This window comes from Exserohilum turcica (assembly GCF_000359705.1).
Source record: "Exserohilum turcica Et28A unplaced genomic scaffold SETTUscaffold_22, whole genome shotgun sequence".
Classification (NCBI taxonomy): domain Eukaryota; kingdom Fungi; phylum Ascomycota; class Dothideomycetes; order Pleosporales; family Pleosporaceae; genus Exserohilum; species Exserohilum turcicum.
This window is the reverse complement of record NW_007360048.1, coordinates 252,191-268,725: the sequence shown is the minus strand read 5'-3', so window position 1 is coordinate 268,725 and position 16,535 is coordinate 252,191. Positions and strand designations below refer to the sequence as shown.

General features: G+C 51.2%; 4 protein-coding genes and 1 non-coding gene across 5 annotated transcripts; 3 read left to right on the top strand and 2 right to left on the bottom strand.

The window, feature by feature from the left end:
• Positions 1-595: 595 nt before the first annotated feature.
• SETTUDRAFT_t141 lies at positions 596-681 on the bottom strand. Its single transcript has one exon. It is a non-coding gene; the product is annotated as a tRNA-Arg (tRNA).
• A 3,315-nt stretch (positions 682-3,996) lies between these two features.
• Positions 3,997-5,731, top strand: SETTUDRAFT_161560 (uncharacterized protein; the record flags this gene model as incomplete). The annotated part of the gene is made up of 5 exons (XM_008028157.1): positions 3,997-4,194; positions 4,249-4,501; positions 4,556-4,702; positions 4,755-4,872; positions 4,921-5,731. The coding sequence occupies 5 exons, from the start codon at positions 3,997-3,999 to the stop codon at positions 5,729-5,731; spliced, it is 1,527 nt and encodes a 508-aa protein (XP_008026348.1).
• A 458-nt stretch (positions 5,732-6,189) lies between these two features.
• SETTUDRAFT_161559 (uncharacterized protein) lies at positions 6,190-7,659 on the bottom strand (the record flags this gene model as incomplete). Its single annotated transcript, XM_008028156.1, has 7 exons — positions 6,190-6,421; positions 6,518-6,736; positions 6,845-7,017; positions 7,094-7,244; positions 7,303-7,322; positions 7,377-7,463; positions 7,510-7,659. The coding sequence occupies 7 exons, from the start codon at positions 7,657-7,659 to the stop codon at positions 6,190-6,192; spliced, it is 1,032 nt and encodes a 343-aa protein (XP_008026347.1).
• Positions 7,660-8,821: 1,162 nt separating this feature from the next.
• On the top strand, positions 8,822-9,547 carry SETTUDRAFT_110510 (uncharacterized protein; the record flags this gene model as incomplete). The annotated part of the gene is made up of 2 exons (XM_008028155.1): positions 8,822-9,436; positions 9,488-9,547. 2 exons carry the CDS (start codon positions 8,822-8,824, stop codon positions 9,545-9,547), a joined length of 675 nt encoding a protein of 224 aa, XP_008026346.1.
• Positions 9,548-9,891: 344 nt separating this feature from the next.
• SETTUDRAFT_161557 (uncharacterized protein) lies at positions 9,892-11,189 on the top strand (the record flags this gene model as incomplete). Its single annotated transcript, XM_008028154.1, has 5 exons — positions 9,892-9,934; positions 9,987-10,084; positions 10,210-10,978; positions 11,036-11,112; positions 11,163-11,189. The coding sequence occupies 5 exons, from the start codon at positions 9,892-9,894 to the stop codon at positions 11,187-11,189; spliced, it is 1,014 nt and encodes a 337-aa protein (XP_008026345.1).
• Between the last annotated feature and the right edge of the window lie 5,346 nt (positions 11,190-16,535).

The window sequence follows — 16,535 nt, the reverse complement described above, 5'->3', positions numbered from 1 at the left end:
AGCGAGGAGTACTTACAAAGGGAGCTGGAGAGGATCTACTCGCTCAGCGCGAGGCTGATCAGCAGATTGCTCATGAAGAGCGTCAGAGAGGAGAGCGATCAGGTGTTAGCCGCCAGGCTTTGGCGCGCTGTAGTAGGTGCAGAGAGACTGGCCATAACTCGCGTACGTGCAAGAAAGATACTCTAGGTACTGCTTAATCTATTATGTTAATATGTAGTAAAACAACTATATTGTGGTGGAACTACAGGCTTATAGAGGTGCGCAGGTTTGGTGGGGTGCGGCGCTCGCTTGCCTGCGGCGCTCGCTTGCCACATACGTTATACATTGACTCTATTCCTCGTCCTACAAAAAGGGTCACTACTAAACTTATCCCCCACACCAGCAAAAAAGAAGGTAATGCATCGGCCGGGAATCTAGAACACTGTTAGAAGATGTATCGCCGTGATCTGAGCGAATGAAACTTACCGAACCCGGGGCTAGCCGAAGTTGTTGCTCCGCCATCTGATCCAAGACCAGATGAAAGGGATGGCAACGGCTAATTTTACCACTAAACCACCGATGCTGAAGAAGGATAGGAAGCAATGGACTGGGTCCTTGACCTAACCAGGGGTCGAACCTGGAATCTCTTGATTTCGGATTATGGAATCGTAGTCAAGCGCCTTGCCATTGGGCCATTAGGCCAGTGATTGCTTAGTTATTTGATGGAGGAACAGGGTTTTGGATAGTATATATTGGGAAGAAAGAATTGGGTGTAAAACATGCCTCGATGGTTTGTTCAAAGATGCGTTTTTCGGTGAGGGGTCATGATGGTGGGGCATTCAGGTAAAATTGAATGGCCCACTGCAGCCAAACGCCGTTGTGCCGAGATTCTCCGCATGCTGAAATTTACTGGATGAGCACGTGACGATGCCCTCCATTCATCTGGTTGTGCTAGTCTACAATAAGTAAAAACTGTGACAACTTTAGTGTTCTGCTAACTAGCACTAGGAAGTCGTGGTAAGTTGTCGGACCAACGTCGTTCTGGTACCGCGCCATGCAAGCAAGCTGTTTACACAGGCCGCTAGCCAATAGACTCACAGCAAGTCTCTGATAGTGGTGCAAAGGTAGAAAACGACCCCTCGACCAGGATAAGCGACATCGATGTCATACCCACGACATGGCCGGACCTCGCGCCAGCATACACCGGTACAGAGATACGTTATGAAACCGTCCCGCGGACGTCGAGAAGGGTTCAGCTGGTGGTGGTACGGTCGAAGTGAAAGATAGAGAGGCTTACGCCCGGGCGCGTAACGTTGAAAACGATATTTCAAACGGCGAAATTACCGTCCTGCGGAAATCAATATGATTCAAGGTACGTGTGGCAGAACTGTCAAGTGTGTGCAGAGTTAGCATTCACACCTGAATTAGCAGTTCTATCGACTGCCCAGTCTCTTCGCAGAACGTATACTTAAAAATTGAAGTAACGGGAATCTGCGTTGGCGTGGAGCTTACCGATCGTACGACAGATGCAAGCAACCCATCCCACACCCACCGGGCGTGGCGCATTAATCTAAAGTCGTTTTGCGGAGATAACTTGATGCAAAGGAGAGAACGCGTTGGTTGTTTGGTGTAAAGCGGCGTCCAAACGACTCAAATCTCAGCCTGCCTGAGCGAGCAGGCCAAGGAGATTTGGATTGCACTCAGTGTGATGCGAGGTTGAACTCATGACCAACAGTGGTCCTGCTCGGACTACAGCCATGGGTATTAACATCCCCTCTCCGTATTGTCCCATCAGAGAACCAACTTTTGCTTCCATTCTTCAGGTCGTTAATTGTAGCAATTCAGCCGATCCGAGTAAGCCAACAACAACAAACTTGTTCTTGCTATATTATTCCACAGCTTTCGACTCCACTGCTACAATCGTCATTCCACACCTGTATTGGCTCTGCCCAGCCAAGGGTTCTTCAAGTAGCGTCGACTAACTTGATGACATCAGTGCCTTGATTTCAGGGACTGGCTTCATACATACACAATTTGAAGCGACAGATGACATCACCTACCTATCAAACCCTTCTCAGAGTGCCTAGGAAATGTAGCTGTTAGAGTATCTGATAAGTGTCTCGAAGCCCGCTTCCGTATATGGGTCGGCAACTGTCAAGTTTGTGTTTAGCCAGCCTCATGGAGTTGCAGAGTTTGGATCAACGTATGTGTACGACTGCCGCTGTAACTGCAAAGGCCCTGGCAGCAGCAGTCTTGTCTCAAAGAATGAGGCTAACGAACCTGCATGAAAAGAAATAAAGGCTCGGCTCGAATTGTCCAAACCAAGTCAATAGTTTCTGCCTGGGTGGGACCTTGAGGCGGCTGAGGCGAGGCGTGGCGTCCCAGCTCATGTGCTCAATAGCTTGAAATGTCTGAATGGCTTGTGTCACGAGTGTGTTTCTCCACAGTCCCACAGACGCAGCCATGTCCATAGATAACCATGCCACAGCGCTCGGCTGCTCAAGGGACTGGATGAACCGGCTGGTCCTGGGAATGGCAGCAACGGTGAAACCATGAAGGGGAAATGATCAAGGTCGAGGGAGGGTTCCAGGAACTGGTCTGCCTGTGTTCCGAGGCCGACTAGTCGAAGAGGGTGCCGTCTTTGTTGAAGTCAGACGGCCCGAAAATGGTCACTGTTGAACCGACTTAGCGTGCCAAGCATGTCTCACCAAAGGGTTCCCCGCCGCTGCCATTCTTGCGTGTTTGCTCGAATGGGTTAAGCGCCAGCCACCCTGCTCGATAATCGACTTCCCCACTGCCACCTTCAATGACGAGGCTATCTATCTATGGCCTCACCAGCTGCCACCGTCCTGTTGCTTTTTCCGGATCCTGTTTCTCCACCACGCTCTAGTCCGATCATCTGTGACTGCACGATGCGCCTAGGCGACGCCACTTCTATCACATCCACCTGTCAGAATCTGCATAGCCCCATACCTGAGTACGGCAGAAACACCACATCCCACGGCAGAGCAGCTTTCTCTAAGGACTGCTCACTCATGCCTCCTGTACCTTGCATATCGTCGACTTCTTGGTCCCTCGTGATACCCGCGCATCAATCTAACCATTACGAAAAAAGCAAAAGTTCGCTCGATCAACCCTTTCAAGGGGCAAATGAGCCGCCCCCCACCTGCACTCGCGATACACGAATCCATCTGTTCTTTTTTTCGATCGTGGATCGGCCTTTTTGACGATATGCCACACCGTCATTCTGGAAATAGCCCGAAGCCGCCGTTTGTGTCAACATGACATAGGAATAGCGACATGTAAAGGGAATGCGTCGACGTTTGCGCGAACAAGATGCAGTCTTCCGACAGCGTGGCTATGCGTCGGGATTACACCCATCCGACTGAAGAATTTGGTACTGCAGCGGGAGTGGAAGTGAAGGAGCGGACGTGCAGTAGTCAGGTTCAAAAAAGCAACATGCTGGGCTCGGCCTGGAGGACGCTTTCGTGGACGTACCCCTCGAACCGTGAGCAACCCTGCAGAAAAGCACATAACTGCTAAAATCCTTCACGGCATTGGGTTACGCTCCAATCGCATACAGGCATCCGTCACCATCAGCTATCCTCAAAGCTGTTCCATGGAACGCTAACTAACTGTAGACGAGGGAGGGATCCCGGGCGCCAAAGGTACCACACACAGCTCCCCCACTCGCGTACCTTGCAGGCACCCGGCAACCGGGCAATTGGCTCCACTCAGCACCTCTGCTAAGTGTACTCCTTGGCCTCATAGCGACTTCGGCGAGGAGCTGTGAACCATGCATCTGCTGTCATACTTGCGGCTTAACGCCAAAACGCCGGGCTCAGTGCGCCTTTCGTGATACCCTCTTCTTGTTACCCTGTCCTGTCATTCCAACTCCACACACCCTTTTCTTCTCTTCGATTATTCTGCTCGTGATTCTCCTTCTTCTTCGGCCTCTCTGTCAAAGCTACCTAGACTTTACGGAACATCAGTACACCACTACCTTCTCATCGAGCCATGAGTGGGGTTGTGGGCGCAGCCTCGCCTTCGGCACTGCCTCATGCTTCACTCGCCAATGACCATGGTCCTCTCCATCTTGCCGTGGTAGTCACACTGGTATTGATCGCGCTCTTGGTCTACTCACTTAGGGTGTATACACGAGCGAGGCTGTTTCACGCATTTGACTTTGATGATGCACTCATGTCTCTGGCTGCCGTATGTTGCCTTGATTACCAAACCACAGAAACTATTAGCTAACAGTGATGGCAGCTATGTGTAGTCGGTGTATTTATTACATTTACTGGAGTAGTAGAGCTGGGTCTCGGACTGAAGGGTGGAAACGCCACGTCGGCCAGTAAGAGTACGCAGATGGGTCCATGGATATGGGCATTGCAGTCTGTCCACATCTTTGGGCTTGGACTGGTCAAGTTGTCGGCTGCTTTCAAGCTCTTACCAGCCTCCAACTTCAGATCCCACCCTTATGCACACGTCATTCGCGGAGTCTTAATCATTGGGCTCATCTGTAAGCCCATGCAGCAAGCAAGAGAATTGGCAGGAGGTGAACTGACGTAAATAGTCCTCGTTTTTTGGCACACGCTTGAATGGTTCATCTCGATTCTCGTTTACTGTATCCCTCTGGTGGCAGCTTGGGATCTGGCGTACGGCGAGGATGCTAGATGCATGTCGTCAAGCGAATCGCAGCACTGGGCCATGGCGAATCATTGTAAGTAGTACTCGCTCCGACACCGGTAAACGTATACTAACCTGTGCTGCAGCAATCAATGCCATTACTAGTCATTTAATATCGTTGCTCGCGTTCTCTGCTGCCATCAGCTATTCATTCAAAATTGGCGTCAAACTGTACCTTGTGGTAATAGCTGCAATGGCACTTTTGTATGTACACCTTACGCAATATCGCTGATATTATTAACATTTTTGCAGTTCATGTGCAATCTCCATTGTCCGAAGCCGAATGGTTGCCACTTCCTGGGCTCAGATAGGAGATCGTGGCAAATACGACTTGTCACTTATGACCTGGGGCGCTATTGAACTACTTATAGCCATGATAGCAGTAAATCTTGGAGCATTGCTACCGCTTCGCAGAGCCTTTCAGACACCAAGTGCCTCCGAGGCTCCCCGCGCGGTTCCTAAAATATCGGGCCCCGTAGCCGGCAGCGCTGTTCATGTTTCCCACGGCGATGTCGATTCCATCTTCAGTATTGACCCGACTGCCAATAACGACAAATCTCAATCTCGACCGAATAAACGCTACTCCACTCAAACCATTATGTATCGCCCAAACACTGCCTATTTCCCAGCAGGCTACGACGAAAGTGGTATTACGCGCTTCCACGACGATGAATCAAACCTCGACTTCGACATCGAATCCCCATCAACCCGATCGAAACGCAAACTTACCAAACCGTTTCCGCTTTCGCGCTTCTCGGGTTCGACTACGTTTACGCACGACACACGCCGAACAAGTGATTGGTCGCAGTTTAGCGGGTTCACATACTACTCGCACAACTCTTTGCATGATTTTGGGAACACAAAGGAGAACACAGGGGAGACGGTGATCAGCGCAACAGAGCTGGATGATATCTCTAGAAGTTTTGGAGTTTGGCACGAGGTCGACCAGAGGGAGGAGATTCATGTTGTTTCGGAGAACGACGAGGAGGAGAGACAGCATAGGCGATTTCCCACCATCTTCTTGGAAGACGACTCGAAGTATGTGTACAGTCAAAGAGTCTGATCTAGGCTCATATTGAGGTATGCACATATTCTACTTCCGAAACACAGCCAAACTGTGTGCGCATCCAAGATGGCAGAGCAGTTAGTCCGCAAGACCAATACACGCCGGCCAAATCGCATGAGATCGTACACACAGGAGACATTAATTTGCTCCCCACGCGAACCGCAATAGCACATGAGACTGCGTTCCAAGATTTCCTTTGTTAGCAGCGAGACATACCGACACGCAAGATATTTTCTATTGGGCCATTGCCCTCCCAACATTTTAGAGTCACATTATTCCCACGAATACCTTATAGTACTAGTTTAGTCGATCGTCTTCCTTCCCATAGCCAGCAAAGATATTAAGAGCCCTGAAGCGTGAAAAAGAACGCTTTCCTTCTCCTTTATTGCACCGACTCGTTGCCACGCCTTGACCTTTGTGCAGACCAGTGAGTATCAAGTCCAGAGCACGGCTACCTAGTCTGCCCAACGCTTCTTGATGTATTGCGCTTGGTAGCCGCCGGGAAGCTCGGTAACCCAGCCATCGATGTCTTCGTTCACCACGCGCGGTACCGTGCATTTGTTCATGGCAGTTGCATCTTGCGTCTTGAGCGTGGGACAGTTTACATAGCAAGGTGAGTCAAGCGCACGCTGCAGAGCGTCGCCCTTCCAGCCGAAGATGTAATCGCCGTGGTTAGCATAGCCCGTCCTGCATATCCCCATTGATGCATTAGCACGCTGCGCCACGCACCGGTGGGTACACGAAGCCAATTGTAGCGTCTTTGCGAATAAGGAAACAACTTACGCATCTCCAAAGCTCCACACAAACGGCTGAGTCCCGTCTTCGGGCCACTCAGCCAAATTGTTGAATTTACTTGTATCCCAGACGACTTCGTAGAAGAGCTGGCTCATTCGCACGGGGTGGCTCGCAGGACAGGGACCGCCCGTCTCAAAGGTGCCGTGTTCAGGGTATGCCATGTGTGCCATGTGGTCTGGCGAGTCGAGGTGGACGCCGTCCCAGCATCTATCGTGCAATCATGGTGAGTAGGCCTTTATGTAAGACAGCGAAGAAACAAACATGGGGAGAAAGAAAGAAAGGTATAAAGAAAAAAGCGGTGGGGAGGACTCTTACGTGGGGAAGCGAACAGCAGTCATAATACCAGTCTTACACGGTTTGTCGGGGAAATCGAGGGTCTGTGGATCTCGCGTGTTGATGTCGTCCAGACAGGTAAATGTGAGTTGTCGGAAGCGCTCTGCTTCCTCTCTCGTACGCGCATTCACGTCGCCGATGAACATGCGGAAGCCCTGCAGTAGCACCGTTAGTCGTCAACATTCCACGCAACACCAGTCCACGTGTCAAATAAAAGCAAAAAGAACTTGCCGGCTGGAAAGCTTGCACTTTGGATGTTTGCTGGAAGTTGTAGAGGCCATCTTGCATGTAATACACCGTCATTCCCCCGTTGACCCCGTCGAAACCCGAGTTGGGGATCTGCGGTACGCGCTTGTATGTGCCGTTTCGGGCTTTGAAGTAGCTGGTGGAGCGTCAGTGGTTTTTCTTTTCCTTAGCCCGCGCCATATAAACTGTCGTACAGAACGGCGGTCCAGTAGTTCTGGAATTTGATTAGTTGAGAACTTGCTGCAGAAGTGTTCTATAGCTCACGCACGGAAAAGTCTTCGCTGAATTGGCAAGAAGTGCAGGTTGATTCCCCAGGCATGTCCTTTGCTGGGTCCATGGTGATATTGAAAGAGTCCTGTACCCGCTTAGCTACTATTCTAACAAAAAATAGAAGTGCTTACTCCTCCAAGAATTTGGTGAAGATGCGGAGAGGGTGCTTGACCAGGCGTCACCAGCGGATCTAGCCTGTCGATGACCAGTTGAGCGCATGGGAAGCGCAACAACGCTGTTCCTGGGGCAGCAAATGCAAGTGCAGTAAGAAATGTCTTCATATTGTCCGATAATGATGGGTACTCAAGTTGTGGAGGCTGGAAAGAAGAGATGCTCGTTGTATGCACCTCGGGTCTTAAACCGTCGTACTGGACTTGCTTATCACACTATGAGGAACAAGGATGGCAATGGCAAATGTATGTACTATGCTGCAAATATAGCACGTGTTATTAGATAGGTAGCACTTATCAAGGTCGCCGCGGGACGGATACGGCGCTTCGTCTTCCACATCAAGGTGGCTATGACGGTGGCGCGGCGCCCAAGTAGATTCAACCAGCAACAGCATTTTGCAATCACCGTTACGGTCCGAGAGCAACAAAATTGCCATTTTCATCTATTAGACTCGGCGTTTGTTCCCCTGATGAGCTTCTGATAGGTAGTCAAGTCTGCATTCTCAAAATATCTGCTTGGCACAATGTACCTACAGTGACCCATGGGGCACCGCAATCTCAGTGTGCTGATCTTGTAACGTTCCTAGCTCTTTCTGGTACCTCAAAATCCCACTGCCTTTCTTAGTTGATATTCCTCCAATAACACATGTCTTGACTGTCCATCGGCAGTTGTGCAGACGGGTGAAAGGGAGTGTGACGCCCCACCTGTACCACATTGCTTTGCCCAAGGGATAATATATGACTGGCTGGCTCTAAATTCGGCTATGTTAATGCCAGTGGATGTTAAGACAAGGTTGGACAAGCCTTAATCTACACTACTTTACCCCCGCGCCAAGCGGTGGGGTACCTGCGTCTCATAATTTCTCGAATATTATCTACCCTGGGTGTCATGAGCGTATATCTCTAGTTCTGAGTTCATACATGTACGGCGCAGCATGTGGGTTTCATGATTGGATGAGTGCGACGCGCCCAGTCGGGATAGGCAAAGATGCCAAACTTGCGAACGCGCACTGACGATGTTGCCATGGGACTACGGCCGGTTGAATATCAGACTGTTGAAGAAGTGCAAGCATTTTAGCACAAGGTAATCTTCCTTAACCGGGTACGCTTCCTGGTAGTAATATAATCCATGTGGTGCTGCCAGTTGTAGTTCCTGTACTCTTACATACCCTACTAGAAGGACGATTTCTGCTGGACCAACGGCTTCCGGGTTCATTCATCATTGTTTTGTTGCACTGCATTGTTCTGCGTCATTTACTTCCACATGTTGACCATGAGATTCGCCTCTCTTCTCACTTCCGCATGCTGGGTGTCAACCGTCTCTGCTGCCTTTGATCTCAATCGGGGAGGAGCGGTGCTCAAAGCTCCTGAAGGCGATTCATTCCAAACAGTAGCTGGCACATTTACTGTTCCCAACCTTTCCGGCACTAATCGGCTATCCATATGGATCGGCATTGGTGATAGTCTCCAGCAAGACTACGTTCTCGGCGGTGGCATCGTGTACAACAGCACCCTGCAGAGTTTCGCTGCATACTTTCCAAGTCCAGTAACAGATACAACTTCGGCTGTTCCATTCGCCAACGGGAATTCGATCGGCGTCACTATCAGTGTTAATGAGACAGGAAGCACAGTGACGATTGAGAACAAGACTCAAAACCGGAAGACGACGCAGACACTGGCAGCTCCAGCTGGTGTTGATCCAGGGCTTTTAACTGCCCTAACAGCAGATTGGTTTGTCCAGGCCTATCAAGTCATTCCTGGAGAATTGGTAACTCCGCCAAACTTTGGAACTTTGTCTTTCACATCCGTGGCAGCAACAACTAGGAGTGGAGTAAATGTTCCGATTTCAGGAGCTGGTCGCTATGAGATCCAGGGAACTAGTGGGCAAGTTAGTATGCACATGACATGACGCTTCCAACGCTAGCTAAGGATTCATTAGATATACTCTCGGACGACAATCTCCAACACCACCATCTCAGTGCAGAGGCAGTTTGTGTAGAGGAGGTATGGGAATATAGAGATGATATCGCTTTTATATGCGGGAAGGGCTCGACTGTCTTGTGTAATATGTAGCAAGCAAACGTGTGCTGGTGAAGGTTCGGCCTGAATAGATGTAAGCGAGTCGTGGTTGTAAATATGTAATTACCATATGCACCCGGGCTGGTCATCGAGTACAGAGTGCGAAGCCTGGAATAATCAATTCATTCCTGATGTCAAATGCGAGTAGTGTGGCAATGAAGGCAAGGTGGAGCTATTCCAGGCCATGCGGGGCACCGATGACGCGCACGTCGCCTCCACATTTTCCGACGCGTCGCGACACCTCGCGTCCAACAGGTGGCCAGGATGCGATTCAAGGCATCAATACAGAACATTACGACCTTTACGAGTACTGATACACTATTTGTGGGTTGAATCGCTTAGCACTAACAATGTCGCAGAGCTTACGGCATCGCTCAATTCGCTCGGTCCGCTTGCATGGGTGAAGCTCAGCGAGGAGCAGGTATGCTTTACCATCATACCTGAACAAGGCACCCAAGTATGGGCGTGAGTTCCTGCTCTCACCGTCTCATTAATTCTATTGCATTCTAACCAGATCCAGTGTCCTTTCCATTGTAAGCCCAGCAAGTCTGACAAGAAGCCAGCGTCTAACCCGCAGCGTAGGACTCCATCTTCGAAACCATCAGCGTCCAATCCGCCGCCAACAATGTCATCAACCTCGAAGTCCCTCTGACATCCCTCAACCGGGCCCTGAAATCCGCCTTGAACGCAACATCAGCACACATCCGGCTGACTAAAAAGGACAATGTACCCATGCTGGCTCTGACCATTGTCACCACCACGTCCTCCAACACATACAGTGCCTTCCCCGCCGCAGCTGGAAACAATCAAGATGGCTTCGACGCCCCATTCGACAGCGACTTTGGCACAGGGAACCGCGAGACAATCGTCACACAGGAGATACCCGTGCGTGTCCTTGCCCCCGACACCGTCGCGCATCTGCACGAGCCAGCATGCAGAGAGCCAGACGTGCACATTATCCTGCCTCCGTTGATGCAGCTGAAAAGCATAAGCGATAGATTTACAAAGCTAGCACTTGCAGACACGAAGGTCAACAGCAGCACGACTACAACGTCCAGCGCAAGAACCCGCTTGGAGATTGCAGCGAATATGCATGGCTGTTTGAAACTAAGCATCAGGTCCGATGCCATGAGCATTTCGTCTGTCTGGACCGACCTCAATAACCCGGAGTTGGACCCGGGACATGTGGCGGGCGGGGAGGATGGCATCGCAGAGCATCCCAGTACGCGCATGAAGCAGCTGGGGAGTGCTGATGGGCGGAGCGATGAAGGATGGGCGGTTGTGCGCATCGATGGCCGAGACTGGGGCAAGGTGATGAGTGTGGGTAGGCTGGGTGGTCGTGTCATTGCATGTGAGTGTGACACCGTCGTTTTTCAGTCTTCGTTTGTACGTTGCTCATGCCGTGTAGGTTTCTGCCATGAGCATGCATTGATTCTGTATGTTTACCTGCCGAATGATAATGGTGAGGACGAGTCGGTCTTGACGGCAAGTTTGTACCGCACTGGCTTTGAAGCACAATGCTTATTTGTTCGCAGTACTTTATCAGCTCCTACAGTGCGTAATTGTAGCAGCAAGGGCTGCAGCATGTATACGAATTACGAACTAGCAAGATGCCATGAGAAACTTTTCATACTACACACCAAACAGTTCACATCTACTCTAATTCAGCACGCAGGCTACAATACAGAGTCTTCGATAAACCTTGCCACACAACCACACTCGCCTCTCAAATCCCTAGCCCTTGACGCGATCAGATTGTTGAGGAACAGACCAGAAGCAACTCGTCGCAGGTGGTGGTTCTCAAGAATGGTTGCGGCGATCGTCATTGCTGATCAATCAGTCGTCTTACCCGGCCGGGGACCGCGGACTTAAGAATACGATTCTCGAATGCGAACAACACGGATGCAAGAAGCTACAAAGGCAAAACGATGTGACGTGACAAGTCTGTCTTACAACCATGACTCCGTTTGCGCATGCATGCAAGTTGTGCTTCGCGCATTGCGCCTTGCATGTCTGTGGTTCACCGTTCGCCAATGACTCACCAACCCCCACCGAAAGGATGGGAATCTAACACAGTGTCATTGTCGTACGTAATTTTCCGATGATTGTTTTTTCTTCACATCTGCAGTCATACATTCCCTGAAGTCAATCGTTGGTCGCGTCTAGCCTCGTGGCGGAGCGGCGTGTCCCAAGGCTCTGGAAAGCAGAAAGGCGAAGCATAGCTTGTACGACGGGCCGGGAGGCAGGGCAGAAGCGAGCGTCTTATCTTGGGTCCGGAACGAACATGTGTTCTGCGACTAGGCTGGTATTGATGTAACGTAGCAAAGAGAGTATGGTAGGCGAGGCTGTGGTGGTCCGTTGCGTCGCAGCTACACCAGCATGTTTGGAGTCTAAACTATGGCCAAGGTGTAACGTGATCGAGGTACTACTTACCAGGCACACACGACGGATTTTACTTCCGTCCAAATACTTGCGCTATTAGTGATCGGTTTTCGGGACTGCTCTTTTCTTCGTCTCACCAGCTTTTCCGGCAATTGCTAGTCCCAGGCTACCCTGTGAGACGACCGTAAGTGGTAGCCTAGAAGGGCCCCAAAATAACCCCAAACGCAGCATTTCCCCAAAGGACCCAAATAGCCCCAAAAACGGCAAGGCTTGTGGCTGAAATCTGTATCCCAAAATACACTCCCGCACCAGTACCGTTCTCTGCGAACCAATGAGGGTTGTCGCGGTGAAAAGCAATGCGGAGTTGCTAGATTGAGCGAATGCGCCGTCATGTCAGCAGTGCCGTCAGCCCTACAAGCGCTTGTCGCGCTTGTTTTGAGGCATCGAAGATTGGCGTGGGGAGGGAGGGGCCGTCCTATTTTTGGGGACTGTTTATGTGAGCAACTAGAGATATAGACGTGCAGATGGGCTCGCGGGGGGCCCGTTCAAGCAAAGTCTTCATGTTGCGAGATGGGCGCGTAGCAGAAGAACCGTGGAAGCGGAAATATGGTCCTATTGAGGGCATAGAAAGGACTTGTGTGGGTGCACCGACAAAGCTATTGCTGGAAGCGTGCTCCACTGTTCCGATATCTGTTCCAAGGCATACGCCTACGGCTCTTGTTGCCAATCGATAGCGACAGCCTAAATGTACTGTATCTATCTGCGGGCTAGCCCTATGGTCGTGTACCCTGCATATGCATTTAACACACCCGTTCATTGCCTGTTCCCAATGGGCTGGTACCAGTGGTAATCGGGGGTCCATACATAGCCCCAGGGGTTCTTACTGCCATGTTTTTGGTGAGATTTCTTCCCAACCTGTCGGGATGCTGCGACACAGGCTCGCTCGTGGCTGTTCGTTTGTCCTACCAACAAGGCATATTTCCCAATGCCGAGTTGCCTGGACCGAGAAGCCGAAAGAGCGAGGGAGCATGCAAGATGTATTGGACACTTCTCGGGGCCAAGCCTCGGGACGTTTATTGCTGTGCAGATTTCGGTCAGCCCTGTTGAGTATCTGTATGACTTTGAGAATAGCATGGATCTGTTTGTTGATTAGTTGCAGAAAGACCAGGGAGCATTTTCTCTGGCTTAGGCCAGTCACAGTTGTAGTCGGCGAACAATTTCTCGTCGGCGAGCAATTTCTTCACGGGCCTACTGTGCGTACAGCCCTCATTTTCAGCAGAGGGATTGCATCAGGCGAGTGCTGTTCCTGCATCCTAAAATACCATTGTGGAGACGTCTCCGGCCCAGCTGGTGTCCAGCGGCGGCAGCTATGCCCGATCGGGGCAAAAAAGAGCCCAAGTGTCGCAACGATCCGGTTTAGAGCGCAGTACAGCTGGACATTGTGCGCTGAAGACACCGGGGTGCACAGAGTTCGTCATAGTTGGGCTGCATACGTCGCCGAATGCTGCATGTCGAATGCTACCGTTCCTATTGCCTAGGCACCAATGGCCTAGTATGGCAGCGTACTCGACACAAGCAGGCCGGTGGGTATGCGGGTAGGGCTCAAGCACAAGCGCTCCGCTATGCGCTGTATCCTCGGATGGGCTCAAAAGAGACAACCTCTTGGCCAGCACTGCGACTCTATTCGCTGGCTGGGGCTTTCCAGCTCCCCCACTGAGGCTGCCTCCAAGTCGCAAACCGGCACGATGCAACGTCGCCCAGTGCCCAGACGTAGTTTGCACTCGGCAGAGCGTTATGTGTGCCGGCACGGCATTGGCCTCGTCCACGGAAAGCGGCCCCAGGGAAGCCAGCTTAACGCGGCAACGTGGGGATGAGTAACCGCAAAAATTGACGTCTTGAGCCGGCGGGACATGGGTCTAATGCGGGCGTACTGGGCGTGCTGGGCGCCGCCTTTTCGGAAGCGGCATGTTGCAAGAGACGGGCTGCCAGAACTGCCAAATGAGGACTGCTATGATGGAGTAAGATGCACAGCGCAGGTACGCGGCAGACAGGGTGGGAGGGCAGCGAACAGCCGGCAATGGTGCTGTATGACTGTATCGTGCGTTTCCTCGCCTGTCCAATGGCAGCACGAAGCGCGGTCGTCGACGATAGCCGGATTTGGCGAGCGCCCACGAGTTCCAAGCGGAGAGCGTGGGGTGGGAAGATTCTGGCTGCAGTCTTGTCATCATGGTGGTGATGATGGTGGTGGTGGTGGTGGTCGAGGTAAGCAGAGGCGACGGGGGAGTGGGAAGGCAAGGCAAGGGAAGGAAAGCCCAGTTCGCACCTTCCTGCCTATCTGCAGATGACTGCATTCACGTGTCTGCCCCCCCTTCCACACTTCCACCCTTCCACACACCCTCTCTATCTCTGCTTTGCAATCGCATTTTGCCCGTCTTCACCAATCGCGCCCCGGGTGCCACGCTTTTCTGCACGCTTCCATGCCATCAGCAGGCCAGCTCCCCATCAGCCGCCCATGACCCATGTCCAGAGCTCGTGCATCCATGCCCCCTGGCTTTTGCGGCTCTCACCCGCGGGGCGCGCCCCTCGTCTCTCACTGCCACGCTGCCCACGCACACACCCTGGCACTTATTTCTAGTCTACCCAAGCGGATACCATGGCGTGCTGCTGCTGCTACTGCTACTGCTGCGCAATCTCGCCGGCGACTAACGGCTACTGATGACTTGGATCGTGGCTTGCGCCAGGGTCCCCCGACCGCCACCCCTCCCATGGCTGCGGTTGGTGGTGGTAAGGGCAAAAGGGAATAAAATACAACGGCCTGTGCGTAGAAACGACGGTTTGGATGCCTGGCTGAACAGTGGGCGAAGAGCAGCATTGCGCAGTCAGTCACGATACCCGAGCGCCGCGTATCCTTTATTTCCCGAGTATCCTATTCTATTTTCCCACACTTCTAGTGTTGTTCTCGGTCGGCCTCTCAGTTTCATTTAAGGAGTCTCATCCTCGCTCCCTCTCTTGTTTCAACTCCATTCATTCATCCGTCTCTTTACGCCTTTCCGCAGTCATACTCTAGTGTACCTTGTTTCACCCCACCCACACACACAGTCACCTCGACAACTTACTGCAGCCACTCTGATCAGCATTGTTTCATTCCAATACACTCCAATAAGACACTCCGGATACCACTTGATGGGCCGTGGTGGATACAACTAAGAAAATCGTCATCTACGTCAACCTCCACACCAACAACCACGTCCACATAAGCCTCGATATCTCAAACAGCAACCAGTTCAAAATACTAGACCGTCAGCAAATATCCACAATGTCACCACCAAACACCCAGGAAGAGGCCGCCAACTTGGGTCGCGGCGGCTATAACTAAGCTGAGCGGGCCCTCCCGCTACTCCCCTGTTATCCTCTAGGATGGCATCAGCATCCCTTCAGCATGCTTCATCATGGCAATCCATGCCATGTCACGTCTCTCGCATTTCTCTTTCTCCTCTCTCATGCTTATCGATCAACCCATCCACTGGATGCGATGAGCCCAACGACGAGCACGATATTGCTCTTTCTCTGGATCTAACCGGAACGGACTAAACTCTCCACATTCAACATCCTTTTTCTTGTTCATTTCAACAAATCTTTCTCTGGCTTTAGCCGTGTATCACTACATTGCACCGCCTGTACTACCACTGCTACTACTATCATTCACGTTTCCACAACGTTGTAGTAGCCACTTTTTCCTTTTCCCTATCGTCAAGCTCTTTTGTTTTGGTTTACTTTTTTCGTCTTTTCATCTGGCATAGCGAGCGAACGGAGTTCAGGGACCTTGGGTAAACACGACCATCACGAGTCATGAGGTCAAGGAATTATAGCATTGCTAGGCGTTTTTGCAACTATTAGACAGAGCACGGGATATCCCTCTTCTTTGAGCTATATGCTTGGAAGAAAAAGCACACAGGATCTGGCATCTAGCGTGGTGGACTGGAGGCGTTCTGGCGTTTACGATTATCGTTTTTTATCTCAATTTTCATATTTTCTGTTAACGTATTCCACCACCGAGAGTGCCACCCCACCGAGAGTGCCACTTTTTCTTGGCATCGCGAACTTCACGTACGAAAGACAATGCCTCAACAACAGAACGTGATATTTACTCAGCAAGAGGGTAGGCTTACTCTAGCAGTTCAGGCCTATCGTACAGGCCAGTTTAAGAGCATTCGACGCGCTGCAGCAGCCTATAACGTCCATCATCAGCAGATCTCTCGGCGGCTTCAAGGAATCACCTTTCGACCTACGACGCAGCCAAATTGCCAGAAGCTAACTAAATCTGAAGAGCAAACTATCGTACGATACATTCTTGACCTAGACTCGCGAGGATTTGCCCCCCGTCAATGAGAAGTAGCAGATATGGAGAAAATCTACTACGCGTACGAGATGGCCAGCCTTTTAGGCAAGAAACTGGCCAGAGCGGTCGTATCGCGTACGGACAAGCTTAGAACAGCCTTCAATCAAGCAAAGGATCGTCAGAGAGT